At 43.4% G+C, this 14,401-nt stretch overlaps 1 protein-coding gene across 3 annotated transcripts in view; it reads left to right on the forward strand.

Moving 5' to 3' along the window:
* The window catches only part of FRMPD4 (FERM and PDZ domain containing 4), a 751,103-nt gene that overhangs the window by 223,716 nt on the left and 512,986 nt on the right, over positions 1-14,401 (forward strand). Inside the window, exon 1 of one of the 3 annotated variants that reach the window (XM_073227601.1) lies at positions 11,607-11,920. The exons of 1 other annotated variant lie outside the window; for it this stretch is intronic. In XM_073227601.1, coding sequence (XP_073083702.1) covers positions 11,889-11,920 — 32 coding nt within the window. In that variant the 5' untranslated portion in view covers positions 11,607-11,888. Of the gene's footprint in view, positions 1-11,606; positions 11,921-12,599; positions 13,101-14,401 lie in introns of those variants that run through there. One more of the 3 variants, XM_073227600.1, reaches the window with a different exon arrangement.

Below are 14,401 nucleotides of genomic sequence, written 5' to 3' on the forward strand. Positions count from 1 at the left end.
TACCCTTCCTATAGACTTGATAACTGTAATTCCCCTTTACCAATATACTAGAAAGGGTAGGATACCTGCTATAACAACCAACATAAACTTTACAAAAGAGTAATGCAAAAGTTGTTCCTTTATGTTCCAGTGCAAAGTGGGCTGGTAAGGGCTCCATACGGTCACTTAGAGACCCAAGATCTTCCTGTCTTGTGGCTCCATCCTTCTGGAGGCTCTTGGAGTTTTCTCTACCTTCAGTCAGTCAATGGGGAAAGAGAGCATGGAAAACTGCACATAGGAGGGTTTTATAAGCCAATCCAGTGCAGGTCCACCAACATTCCATGGTCTTAAATCACTCCTACGGCAGCACCCAGTGGAGAGGGAAGCTGGGAAATAGAGTCCAACTGCCCAAAGGGAAAAGGGGAAGAGTTGAGCAAACAATGACATGTGAACACTCTGAAGAGTTTTATGTTAATTAGTAAGGTAGAGATTACAGGAATATTGCAGGGGTCTGAGCTCACAGGTCAACTGATACTTTAGAAGGTCTACCAACAATTTTACATCCCTGAAATGGAAGGCTCTTTGCTTTAAGGCCTCCAGGGCCTAGGTCCTCAAATATAAGTGTGTATAGGCCTGGGTTAACTATCAAAAATCTTTAATGTGATAGTTAAAGCTAAGCACCCCATATAACATTTCAGGTAAAATTAGAAAAAGACCTATATTCCCAAGACACTTCAGTGCTATGTTCCAGAAAATTTTCTGAGAAAATACAGAAATCTGTGGTTTAATATATGTGACTTCCATTGCTTGTAAGATAGAGGCCAGTATCCCTCTGGTAGCCTGTGGGTCCCCTGTCTCCTCTCTGACCTCACCAGCTACCGCTCTCTCCCACACCATTTGTAATCAAGTCCCTGGCCCATCCCATGATCCTCCTCTCCTTTGGGGCTGTGCACATGCTGATCTCTCTTTCGGGAATATTCTTCCTGACTTCATTCCTCTTCCTCTAGTTTCTACTTATCCTTCAATGCTCAGAGTTTATCACTTACTTCAGGAAAACTTGCCCTAACACTCCCTAGGCAAGGTTAGGTTTTGAGTGAAATATTAATAGAACATTCCATACATCCCTTCCCTAGCTATTATTGTAATTGAAAATATATACAGTATTAGATAATTAAGTAGTTATTTTCTTTCCCATATTAGCAGGTAAGTTCCACAGTAGGAGGGCCCATTGGGGTTGATGAATCTCTTACATGTGACAGACCTGATATCAAGGGCATTTGATATTTTCAGGGGTCAATTTTGTAACTGGAACCTGAGAAGAAAGATGTTGGCCTGCAGAGTCTGAAAATAAGCTGTAAAATTAAAAATAATAAATGTAGGAACTGATGATACAGCTATCAGTGGATTGAAACTCAATTCTTATATAGCTGTATAGAAATAGAATTTAAATCACAGGAACAAACTGAATGTTTTATTCTGAACAATATTCAATATAAATATTTTGAAAATCCTTTCAAAAATTGTATAGCAACAATGTATATTTAATGTGTGACTGTGCATTTTCGTATGATTGATACAGTGTGGGGTGGTGGTGGTATCAGTGTAGAGCTCCAAAGTAGAGCCCCTCATGGAGGGTAGAAGCTCTGGAAGCTCAACTGTTCAGCTCACACTTAGAGCCACCACACCTTCCACACTGCCTTCCATGTAGTAAATGCTCAAGAGCTTTTTATTGAATGAAAGAATGAGTGAATCAGTGAATCACTGAATGTTCTCTACTGCCAAGGCCCACTGCTCAATTAATTTCTGCATTGCTTAGTATGTTTTATGGCCTGAAAACCAGCTCTAAACCTTGTCACTCTCATTTCTGTTGACACATAGTGACCTGCAGAGGCAGTCCCACAGCCTGACTGGGTTCTTCCATCATTGTACACATTGATGTGCCAATGATCTTGAGAGCAATCTTGGGATCCCAGAGGCCTTAGAAAAGCTACTTTACCTGTTCCAATAAGTCCATTGTGAGGGTCCAAAGCTCTCCTCCACTGTATCAACACCCTCTATTTGGCCATAGCTTTTGTTTGTGAGCCAGTATGGGTGGTGTTAATTTTTTGGAAGGTTCTGTTGGAGCCTAATCTTCCTGAGATATCAGGCATCTGAAGTTAGAAGGATATCCTTTAGGCTTTACAACACTGGAAGGAAGTCCTATCTGGAAGGCTTCCCAGTGACATTACCAGAAAGAAAGTAATCTCCAAAGGAAGGCACCCAATATTACTTTCCTCACTGAGTAATCTTTCCATCTTGACAGTCAGCCTCTGACTGGCATTTGGTAGTTTTTCCCTCCCTAGCCTCCATTCTCTTAGTTTTTCTACCCCTGGCCTGTTTTTGGAACCTTCCTGGAAGCACACTGGGGTCAGGTGGGTAGAGGTTGTCCTTCCTAGCTCTGTCCTGGAGGGCATCCAACACATGCCTCCAGACAGGGTGATATAGGGCTTCCACATAACAGATTTGCATCTATTCTTGTCTCTTCAGAGTAGAACAACCATAAGACTTTCCACTTGCTAGCACTGATAGCCCCACATAACAAGAGTTCAAATGTCATTAAGTTTAAGGAAACAAACACATAGGGTGAGGAGGGCAAGGATTGAATAGGGTGAGGGACACAAAAAACTCTGCCATGCCACAGTCCATGGCCCTAAAGATTCTAGCTCAGCGGCCCTTGGTGGCTCTTCTCCATTTCCCTTGTTCTTGTCTCCAGCTCTCCCCTCTTTCCAACTGTTTTACTCTTGCCCACAAAGCAGGATCCTCTCAGCTGACCCCTCCCCAGAGTGCAAGGGCATTCCCAAGACCAAGGGTGCATGGAAGAATTTATATCATTGTACCAGTCCCCTAACAATTGTGATGACATTTTGCTAGATCACTTCTGGGTGATGGCAGACAGGGCCTCCGTAATAATACCTTGCAAGTGTAACATGTCTGTAATTAGAGTGTCCTGTAATTAGGGAGCTGACAACTTAGCCACAGCTTGTCACTAGCCAGTGACACAGCAGGACACAGGAAGAACCATAGAGAAGGACATCTGTCTGACGATTGATGGCAAGGATCCCGAGGAAAGCCACAATGAATAACATAATAATAATTATAACCAAAAAAACCACAGAGAGGAAAAGATGACATTTCTTCATCAGAGACAAAGCTAGTGCCTCAGAAAGAAAAGGATCATGGATATCCCTCCATTCTCCTGCTCTGAAGGATAATATGTAAGAGGTAGATTTTAGCATCTCACCAAAGCCAGGCACACAGCTAAGGATGGAGCAGAAATTTAGGTGGTGACTCCAGGAAGTGTGAGAGACAAGTCCCATGTTTCATGCAAACTGGACCAATGGCTCAAAAATGAGCCCTTTGAGTGGCTCTGGAGGGAAAGTTTGATTTGACGAACATGTTTTTCCTAAGGATGCTAAGGAGCAAGCAGACCAATCATCTCTGTCATTCCTCTAAACCTGCTTCTACTGAATTCTTTGAAGTCCCATTTGGTTCCTCCCTTTTGCACCATCTCCCTCAACCCCATTAGGCAGGTCTGGCCACCATCCCAACTTCATCTTGTTTCTTCCATTTTGGGTGCCCCAGCCCTAGTTTGACCCATCACACACCATCTTATCTGGACCAACCACCACAAATACCCACTTCCTGGTTTCTGCGGGTGGTGCTCTATCCTCCTTCAGCCACGGAGAGCTCCAGTGAAAGGGCTCGATTTGCTCCTGTAACTGCCCCCGTAGTATCTCTTCTAGCTTTGTTAAGGGTGCCCTGTTGCCGACTAAAATGGAGTTCTTGGCATGAAATTTAAGACCTGGTTGCAGAATTGTTATTTCCCTTATACCTCTAGTTTCTCTCTAACTCAGTGCTTGTACTCCGATTGAAACACTCAGTATATCCTGCATTTCTATTTTCATTTCATGGTACTCTCCTTGCCCAGAATGGTCTTTCTTATGACCTCTTCCTGAATTCCCACCCATCATTTAAGGCCCAGCTTCAATCATATCCCTTCTTCAGGAGTCTTCTCTTATTTCCCCACCCGATATGTTTCCTGCCTCTCAGCATTGCTTACCCCTCCCCACCCTCTTACCTCCACCTTCCCTGTGGTTTCCGCAGACACCCTGGCCGTTGTGCTGACCGAGGTAGCTCTGGCGTGGTTGGGAATTAGAAATACATCTCTTTGAGGGCTGCTGCTTCCAGCTTACTTGCCTTGGTATTCTCTTTGTAACTTTAACAGATCTCTGGCAAATGATACCACTGAGCACGTCAGCATTATTATTTATTGGAGGTAATAATTCCTGCCTTATAAGATGGTTGTAAAGATGGTATGTGCAGAAACCTTTTCTAAATTAGAAAGCATGATACCAGTGTGGGATGGCAAATGATTATCTATCTTATAGTTATTTGCAGAGTTGCCATATTATAGCTCTCCTACTGTAGTTATTTAAGAAATTATTTTACCACATCCTCGCACAACCAGTGTTACCCCCTGTATCAGTTAGGCATGCATTCAACTCAAGAATTAAATAACCTCACTTGAAGACAGGAAGCACTGTGTGTGTGAGTGTGTGTGGGAGGTGGGGGGCACATACCAGACTGGAGGTGGGCCCTCAGGTCGCCTTGAAAAGGGACTTTATTTCCACAGGAAAAATAGCATCCCTTCTGAGTAGATAATAGCATCTGTTACAGCCCTGATGACAGGGATCAAGTCTTGTTCATCTTGACTTGCTCTCTGTAGTGCCTAGTATATACTAGATGGCATATGATAGGTGCTCAATAAATATTCATTGAATGAACTAATAAATAAAATAATAAATTAATGCATAAATGAGAATTCAAAAACCTGAAATAACTTGCCTCAACTCAGTCATTTTTATACATACATCTTCCTTAAAGTTCACCCTCATAATAGCCTTCAGGACTAGAGCAATATATCCATCAAGCCAAAGTGCTGTTATTCAAGGTGATTTGATTAGCTTTTGTCTAGTCAGGGACTAAGATGCAGGAACATTATGCTGGAAAGACAGCATAGAAGTGAGTCCAGATCTGTGAGGTGTAAAATGAGTCTGAAATATTAAAATATGCCTCAGACACACATGAGCCTTTATGGTTTTCTCTTTATACAGTGTTGCATAGAAATTCAAAATATTGTTACAGGGTCTATCACAATAATAATTCAGATTCTGAAAATTACACAGCAGCAGAATCTTTCAAGTGACCTCCTCCCCCTTTTCTTTCCATAGCTCATCACGCAAGAGAAGATTCAGTGGGAAAGCAGTAATTATAATCCTTCTTACATTGACAGGCTTTTGGTATTTGCTGGAGCAAAATGGGTGAGAGAGGGCGGGGATAAAGACATAAAGGAAATTAGGTGACCTGATATAGCCTAATGGAAGGTACATATAGCAAAGGTGGTTCTTAACCTTGAATAAATATCAGCTTATAGGAGGATAAGCTTACAATTTTCTATTTTACAGATCTATAATCAATCGGGAAAAGTCTCAGATCTTGAATTTGTTCCTGTAGAAGCTAGCCACCTTTTTTATTTTTAACTTTTTAAATTTTAATTCTTAAAAAATTGAGATACAATTAACATATAACATTGTATTATTAGTTTTAGGTGTACAGTATAATGATCTGATATATGTATATATGTGAAATGATCACCACAATAAGTTAGTTAATATCCATTACAACATGGTTACAAATTTGTGTCTGTGATAAGAATTGTTAAGATGTATTCTCTTGGTAACTTTCAAATATGCAATATAAGATTGCTGACTATAGTCATTATGCTGTACACTACATCCCCAAAACTTATTTATCTTATAAATGGAAGTATGTACATTTTAACTCCCTTCACCCATTTTGCTGTCCCCCACCCCAGCCTCTGGCAACCATCAATCTATTTTCTATATCTATGAGTTAGGTTTTTTCTTAGATTCCATATATAAGTGGTATCACACAGTACTTAGCATAATACCCTCAAGGTCCATTGATCTTGTCACAAATAGCAGTATTGCCTTCTTTTTTTACTGCTGAATACTATTCCATTGTGTATATATATCACATCTTCTTTATCCATTCAACTGTCAGTGGACATTTCGGTTGTTTCCATGTGTTGGCTATTGTAAATAATGCTGCAAAGAGCATGGAGTTGCAGATATCTTTTCTCAATTACCGAACTACCAAAATACACATGATTTCAAAATATCACACATCTCTTGGCCTTTAGGAAGATTCATTTGTATGCATTGCATGGCAGGGGGAAGGAGATGGGAAATACAAATTAATTTTAACCCATAAAGATGATGAAGTCAATACTAAGAGAAGTTAAATGTTATCCCAAGGGTCATTTATACTCACAGATTTGGGAATGGGACTGAGAGGTCCTGGTGCCTTCTCAGCTGCTCTTTCTAACACCTTGTATGGCATCTTTAATTTTTGAGCCTCTATTAAGGTAATCAAATGTGGTAGAAAAGATAACTGAATTGTATTGGTAGAAACTGAGAGATTTTTATCCCACAAATCTATATTTAAAAGTTACCCTACTGAATGTTGAACCATTGTGTTGTATATTTGAAACCATCATATATTTTAATTTTAAAAAAAAAGGCACCCTACTGATGCTAGGCTTATCCTTAGGAACCAGTGCTTCTCATAATATAATATCATACTTTGTAGAAATTACTGTCATCACTTAACTTTTCTGGTCTTACCTTTTGTCATCACTAAAATGGGATAATAATAACTTTCTTGCTTAACAATGCTATTTCAAAGACTAATGGAACAAAAGCATTTAGAAAAATGAAAACTTAGAGAAGTACAGCATGATTCATCACCTTATTTAATACTAATAAAAATAATAATCTTTAAAACCAGCTCATCTTGCCTTCTCACCTCTAATCCCAATCCCCACCCCCTGAAGAATACTAAGACATGCATGCAAAGGTATAAAGTAAAAAACAAAAAGAAAGAAAAAATAAGACAATTCTTCCTATACTGCTCTTAATAGTTTTTACCTCATTTCAGAATCCCATTGTCTTTAGATGCCTAGTCCACCTCTGAGAACATCGCTCCGTAATTCACACCCAGTGCCCCCTGGAGAAGGGGAATTAATATTTGTATTAAGTTCGTTGTACTTGGTGGCTCACCGACATGTCACAAGTGCTCTTTGGGTTCAGGCTTGTATGGCTAACATCCTATGGGTGTCACCTGGGTGTTAACAAACCATTCAAATTCAACATGTCACAAGCGAATTCATGATCTTTCCCTTCAAAACTATTTCTCGAGCACCCCTTGTCTCAGGGGCATCTCTACCCGCACAGGCTTCCAAGTTAGACACCTGGTTTTTATATGCTCAATACCTGGTGAAGGGAATCAGCGTATTTTTTTGAAATAACATTAATCAGTGAGTCGTCCTTGATTCCTCTCATTGCTTACCTCCCACATCCAATCCATCAACAGATTCTGTTCAGAGCATGTCCTGAGCCCGGCCACTTTTCACCACATCGTTGTCATGTTCCTTTCTGAGCCACTGTCATCTCTTGCCTGGATTATTGCAACAGGCCCCTAAGTTGTCTCCTTGCTTCCCTGCTCTTCCCTCAAGAATGGTCAGCCAAAATATAAATCTGATTTGGTTATTTCCATGCTAAAACCCCCCTGTGGATCCCTATCCCACAGTAAAAGGCAGATCACTTGCTTTGGCTACTGTGCCCCACAGGACCTGATCGTGCCTCTGCCTACCCCTGCAAAGCCACCCATTGTCATTCCATTTAACACAATCCCCGTCAGGTACACTGGCTGTGTTTGGAGTCTTCAAACATACATTTGTTCCTGGCTCAGGGACTCCATGCTTGTTTTGTCCTTGCTAAACCTTCTGTGTGGAAGGCTGAACAGCAGCCTCCGTCCTGCTCATCGTATCCCAGTCTAAACAGCATCTCCTTAAGGAGGTCTTCCATGACCATTGGACCTTAAATAGTCACCTGCTCACTCCCTTCCAATCGAAATGACTTTAATTCTCTGCATATTACCATCTGCTATTTTTCTTATTCATGTTATTTTCTTATTTTGCTATTTATCATCTATGTTTCCTATTGAAATGTAAAAAGTCTGTAAGAGCAAAAACTTGTCTTCTTGTTTGATGTATTCCCAGTGCCTATAACAATGCCTGGTTCATAGGAGAAATTCCTTAAATAGTTGCTGGATTAACAAATACTTTGCTTTTATTTACTCACTTCTGTTTTCAAGATCACGACCAGATGCTCAAAATGCTACAGTCTTTCTGAGAAATGCATGGGAGCTCTATATAGTGTTATTTACTGTAAAAGAACCCTAAGCTGCCATCCTGTATGGAACATCTGGCCCAGTAGCAAATTCCTGCCACCAGCTTGAGATAAGGGCTTACCCGTGATGAAGAAATTTCTCCCTCTTTTCCACTGAGAAGTGCACAGAGCATAAAGGATACTACCACTTAGGGCTCTGGTGACGGACCAGCTCACAGTGAGATCGATTTTTAGGCAAAGTGCCTACCTGTGATCAATCAAAAGAAAATGTTTTCACCCTTAAAATAATGAACTTAGAGGCAAAAGCTTTTCCTAACAGTACAGATGATCCCTGACTTAGGATGGTTTTCACTTGAGGTTTTTTACTTTAGGATGGTAGAAAAGTGATACACATTCAGTAGAAACCATACTTCAAATTTTTTATTTGGATCTTTTCCTGGGCTAGCGATATGTGGTGCGATCCTTTCTTGTGATGCTGGGCAACGGCTGTGAACCACAGCTCCCATTCAGCCATGTGATCATGAGGGGCCATAACCAGTACGCTGACAACCATTCTGGACCCATACAACCATCCCGTTCTTCATTTTTAGCGCAGTGTTCGATACATTACATGAGATAGTCAATACTTTATTATAACATAGGCTTTGTGTTAGATGACTTTGCCTAGCTTTAAGCTAATGTATGTGTTCTGAGCACATTTAAGGTAGGCGAGGATGTGATGTTCAGTAATTATATATATTAAATGCATTTTCGGCTTACAATATTTTCAACTAACAATGGATTTAATCTGGATATAACCTAATCATAAGTGAAGGAACATCTGTGCTGCCAAGGTTCAAGACAGTTGTGGAAATCCTTTTGGAGTTAATGTCTGTGTACCTCATTTCACATACACTAGCTCTGAATTGGTGTCCTACTTCAAGGGCTCATTTTTAGGTAAGGTAGAGATGTATTATTTCTGTTTTGTAGGTGGGGAAACTGAGTCTCAGAGAATTTAAATGACTGCTCTGGGTCTGATGCCCTTAAGTCTCTTCAGGAACACATTTGAAAGTTTGTTTGAAAGTGTATTTGGTTTTCAGAAATGACCAAATGTCACTTGGATCCAAGTAAATCAAACTAAATAGATTCTCAAGACTGGGTAATGTAGTTTGCAATGAGTAAATCTCTACAAAATCTAGAAGGGGCCTTAGAGATTATCCAGGCTAAAGACCAAACCTGAGAAAATCACATGTATGCTCAAATGCTACTCATTGGCTCTTGTTTGTTTTAAGCAGATGCATTTCATGCTAGACAAAGAAACCTATCCCAACCTCTGCCGCACACACCTGGCCCAGTGAGCAAACAGCTGAGAGACCAGCTACCCAAATCTTGGCCTCTCTGCCAAGAGGGTTTAAAGGTATAAACTGGCTGTGTTAGCATGTTTCAGTGAAGCAGATTCTTTCAGTTTTATGTTAATGAAAAACAAAGGAGAAATCTCCACCTTACAAAAAGATATCAATTCATTAGAAAACATACTAGGTAATTAATATATCACAGGAGTATAATGACCTGGAGAAGCCAGTCATTTCCCCTGATGGCTATTAGGGTGTGGAGAATCAGCATCTGCACCATTTATAAGTGTAGTGCACAAATCCACACAGATTGAAGCCCAACAGCAAGCTGTTCCAGGTAGACCAGATGTTTTGGAGGCTACCCCCTCCCCTCCCCAACACCTCTCTAAGTAAACACAATATGTTTATTTCCTGTCACTTTCACGCTTGAATGATGGGCTATTTGATATCTGAAATAATTCCTGATTAATAGTGTTGTCTGTTTTAAAAAAGGGTATCCCAACTGTTCTGTTCTGAGAAGGAAGCACTTTTCCAAAACACAGTTGAAAAAGCATGGCTTTATCTCCCTTTCCTGATCAAGAGCTGAAACTGTGTGTTGCCACATGCTGACACAGAGATGAGGGATGGTGTTGGTGGCCGCTCTCTTAGGGAAAGTTAGAGAGGATGAAGGGGAAAAATAAGTGGAGAATATGAAATGGCCTTCGTTGCCATCACTAGCAATCCGAAGGAGTATGAAAGATGCTGTTGATGGAGGCGTGGTGGGAATATGAACCAACGTGAGCGTGGAGGGCAGAGCGGGAGCCGTCCCCACTCAGGATGCATAGCTCTCATTGGTTTGGCTGTGAATCTAATGAGCATAAAATCCATTCATTCAACAAGTATTTATTAAGGTCCTTCTGTATCCAGGGAACTGTTCTAGACATTTGGGATCCATCAAGGAAAAACAAAATAAAATCCCTGCCCTTGTGGTGCTTTTATTCCAGCGAGAGAATCAGACCAGAAACAAGAAACAATAGACATAAAAATAAATTATATTATGCTCTAGTGGGTAATAAGTGCTATGGAAACAGGAAAAAAAAATTAGTAGGGCCTCAGAATCCAGGGCATGGGGGATTGCAATTTTAAATAGGCTTTTCAGAGGTGGCTTTTTGGAAGTAGTATTTGTGCAAAGACTTGACAGGGTGAAGACACTGGCCAGGCAGATATCTGAGGGAAGAGCATTCTAGGCTGAGGGAACAGCCATTGCAAAAAGCCAAAAGTGGGAGGATTTGTGTTGCTAGAGCTCAGTACGTGGTGCTGGTGCCAGGAGTAATAGATGAGGCCAGAGAGAACCAGGGTCAGGCATCTAGGGCCTTGCTGGTCATTGTAGGAGTGCAAGTTTAGCTTGAAGGAGAGCGGAGAGCTTTTGCCGAGTTTGGATCAGACAAGTAACCTTATCTGACCCATGTTTAAAACGCATCTCTTTGTCTAGCACACTGAGAATAGATTGTGGCATAAAAATAAAAGATTTCTCTTTTTCAGACATGTTGCCTTACTTCTATGACAGGGTTGCTATGAGACTCAAGTGCAAAAGTGCTTTAAAAATGAGAAAGCACAGCGCAGACTCAAACTATAATTATTTTACACAAACAATAGGGGGTTTAAAAGCCAAGGTCCCTTTTGCCTCCTCTGATCAAGAGTAAGTAACCTGTTCATGAAATCGAACTAGTCTATCTATAAAAAGCTGAAGGAAAATTGATTCTACCGATGTTTAAAATAATGTAATTCTATGCCCCAGTTTCAGATCATTTAGATTTTTCAGATTGGTACTAATTTTATGTTTAATTTTTGAAAGAAATGCCTTTTTAAAAAAGTGGATGTACTAGGCTCAAACACTTAACACTTTAAATAGAGCAACAAACCAGCATAGGAGGGGAAGTCTGGGAACTTTAAACCTATTTCCTTTTCCCTAATCCTCTCAGAGAGCTAGAAGCGCGCTGGCCAGATCCTCCAACATTTTGGGGGTGGCATCTTTTCTTTGCGGTGGCCCTGCCATCAGGTGAACGCTTCTGGGTGGGAGAACATACACTTTGTGCAGCCATCTGACCTTCAGAGAGTCTGGGGAGAGATTTTAAAGGATTTTGGAGAAGAGGCCTTGAGACTCCAAGAGAAAGAACAAGAAAAAGGGGCCTGAGGAAGCCTGAGTCTCCGGGGAGATAGAACTGAGTTAATGAAAAGGGTTGATTATCCCAGGTAATTATGTAAAAGAGAAGGCTAGGAGTTCTAAATGGCTGCAACTTGGAGTTTACTCTGCCTAAGGTGAGTGTTTATTTCTGTGGTTTTGTTTTTTTGAGTGAGGTTTTTATTCCCCTTCTTCATCCACCGCTCAATTTGAGAAAAGCAGCGTTCTCTGCCTGCCAGACCCCCATTCCCCGCCCTTCTCTTCCTTTAGATTCTCAACCCCATTCATGTTAGTCTCCGCGCCACTGGCTCCTGGGACCCTCATCTCTTTGCCCCTTTAGTAAGAAGCTGCTGTGTGTACCACCCCCGCCCCCATGCCTCTCGTTCTTATTTTCTTATTTCTCCAACGCTCCCCCAGTGCTGCTGTCCAAAGGCACACCTTCCCAGCCAGCCCAGCTGTCACGTCTCGCTCCAGCGGTTCAGGGAAGCAGCAGTAGGAACTCTGCGCTCTCCAAACGAGCCCGCTGAGCTGGGCAGCTCCCTCCCGTTCCCCTTGACAAACGAGCGGGCCTCGATCATCACCGCCCCTTCCTGATGGCTAGTTTTGTTTATGAAAACAAACGAAGGCTTTGCGCGACCTGCGGTTGCACGGCACCTCTGCTTTGTGGAGGGAGTGGGTAGCATTCACGGTCCGGTGCGCCGGAGACTGTTAGATCAGATCTTTTAGATCTGTAGGCACACGCCGCGGGTGTCAGGAGAGTGCCCCCCCCCGCGGGTGGGGGTGGGGAGAGGAGCAAGGACTAGGCTGGGGAAGGAGGCAGGGAGGCAGCTGCAGTGCCGGAGGGGTGCGTGTGCGTGTGCCAGGCTCGTCCGCCACCTCCCGGCTCAGCCTGCGCTCCTCTGCACGCGGGCAGCCGGGGCAGTGGGCTGGGAAGCAGGAGCAGCGCCCCTCGCCCGGGCCTCGCCTCCCCAGGGCGCCCTGTAGTGGCCCGGGCTGCGGTCCCTGCCTCGCACCCTGCCCGGCCCCCTCTCCATTGAGTTTTCCCGACGCGGGCACCCATCAATGGTCCTGCTCGGGGATGCACACGCAGCTCACGGCCGGAGGGGGGTAGCAGCCGCCGCCTCCAGGTGCGGACTCTCCCGGGCCGCCGCCGCCACCCGCTGCCGCCGCCACTCGAGCCCCGGGGCGCGCTGAGGTCCCGCCGGCCATGGGGCTGCCGTTGCTGGCTTGAAAAGGGGCGACGCAGCCACTGTGCTCGGGGTGTCCGGCTGCCTGCATGGATGTCTTCAGCTTTGTGAAGATTGCAAAGCTCTCGAGGTAGGGGCTGCGCCGGTTCATTTGCAGGGCCCCGCCGGTGTGGGCAACTTGGTGCTTTATTTTTCGGGAGGCTCGGGGAGAAGCAAAAGCTGGAGAGAACAGCGGGGCTTAAGATAGGACTGAACTGAGGTGGCCGGGGGCTGCTGCTTTCAACTTATTTCTCACTGGCTGGTGGGGCTTGTGGATCCACGGGTGTAGACCACACCACACAGACAGATACACACGCCCTCATGCACACACCAATATTCATCACAGTTTGTTTTCCCTTAGGAAAAGCCCCAGTGGTGCTTGGGGTCACAGTTCAGGGCTAAGGGAAGGTGGTTCTCATTGCTATTGCTGGGGAAAGCCGAAAGTGCTTAGAGCCTAAGGACTGTGTTTTCCAAGCAGCAGTGACCAAAAGTAGCCCCTTTCCCCCCACTGGTAAATTAGACTCCACGCTGCAAAAGCTCAGCTTGTCGGTTGACCTAAGTAACTGGTCAGGTGTTCCCAGCAGTGACCCATTTGCTGAATTCATGGAGACCGAAAGGAAAGACCTTTAGCCTTTCTTTGGGTAACCATGAAGTCCTAAGCCTTGAAAGATTTAGAAATTTGCTTCCAAGTGGCCATGTTGTTGAAATGGAAGAAAACTAATCAACTCAGGCAGATTTCTTGGGCAGCTCTGATAGAGGATGAACATTTCCACTTCTTGGCCACCTGGGTATTATTACCTGATCAGAGCATTTCTCCTAGGTCGTCTGCCTTGCTTAAACTTCCAAGCTCTCCATTGAACCCAAGAAGTAAGTCTGTGCTTCTTGCAACATGGTGTGAACGGGGTAGAGCCTGGTATAAGAAGTCTTAGAAGATCATGCCCCACCTTCTTTGCCCAGGGGTCTGGCAGACCTGGCCTCCTGCCCCTGGAACCCTTTCTGGCAGTTCCCACCCCAGCCCAGGTGGCACACTGTAGGGCTTTTCCAGGTCCCGCTTTAGACTGCTTCACAGTACCAAAAGATTAGGTCTAGGTTTTCCTTAATTCCTTGGAGTAGGGGTGGGATGTATTGATTGCATCAGGCAAGAACGAGCAGCCCCAGAGAGCCCGAGTCAGAAATGTGTGTTGACTTTGCTTTGCTGAATTTCATTTGGGCCATTTTAGAAACATTCAGTTTGGATGTTGGCATTCAGATGTGCTTCTCTCCAACATCCACAGGTCTTTATTTCTTCTTCTTGCCCATCTCCACCTTCTCTCTCTATTCACGTGGGTCCATCTTAATGTTACAAGCAGATTTCCCGGGCCGAGGGCCCCTGTGCCACTTCATCTGGGTAGT

The sequence above is a fragment of the Manis javanica genome, chromosome X, assembly GCF_040802235.1.
Source record: "Manis javanica isolate MJ-LG chromosome X, MJ_LKY, whole genome shotgun sequence".
Classification (NCBI taxonomy): Eukaryota; Metazoa; Chordata; class Mammalia; order Pholidota; family Manidae; genus Manis; species Manis javanica.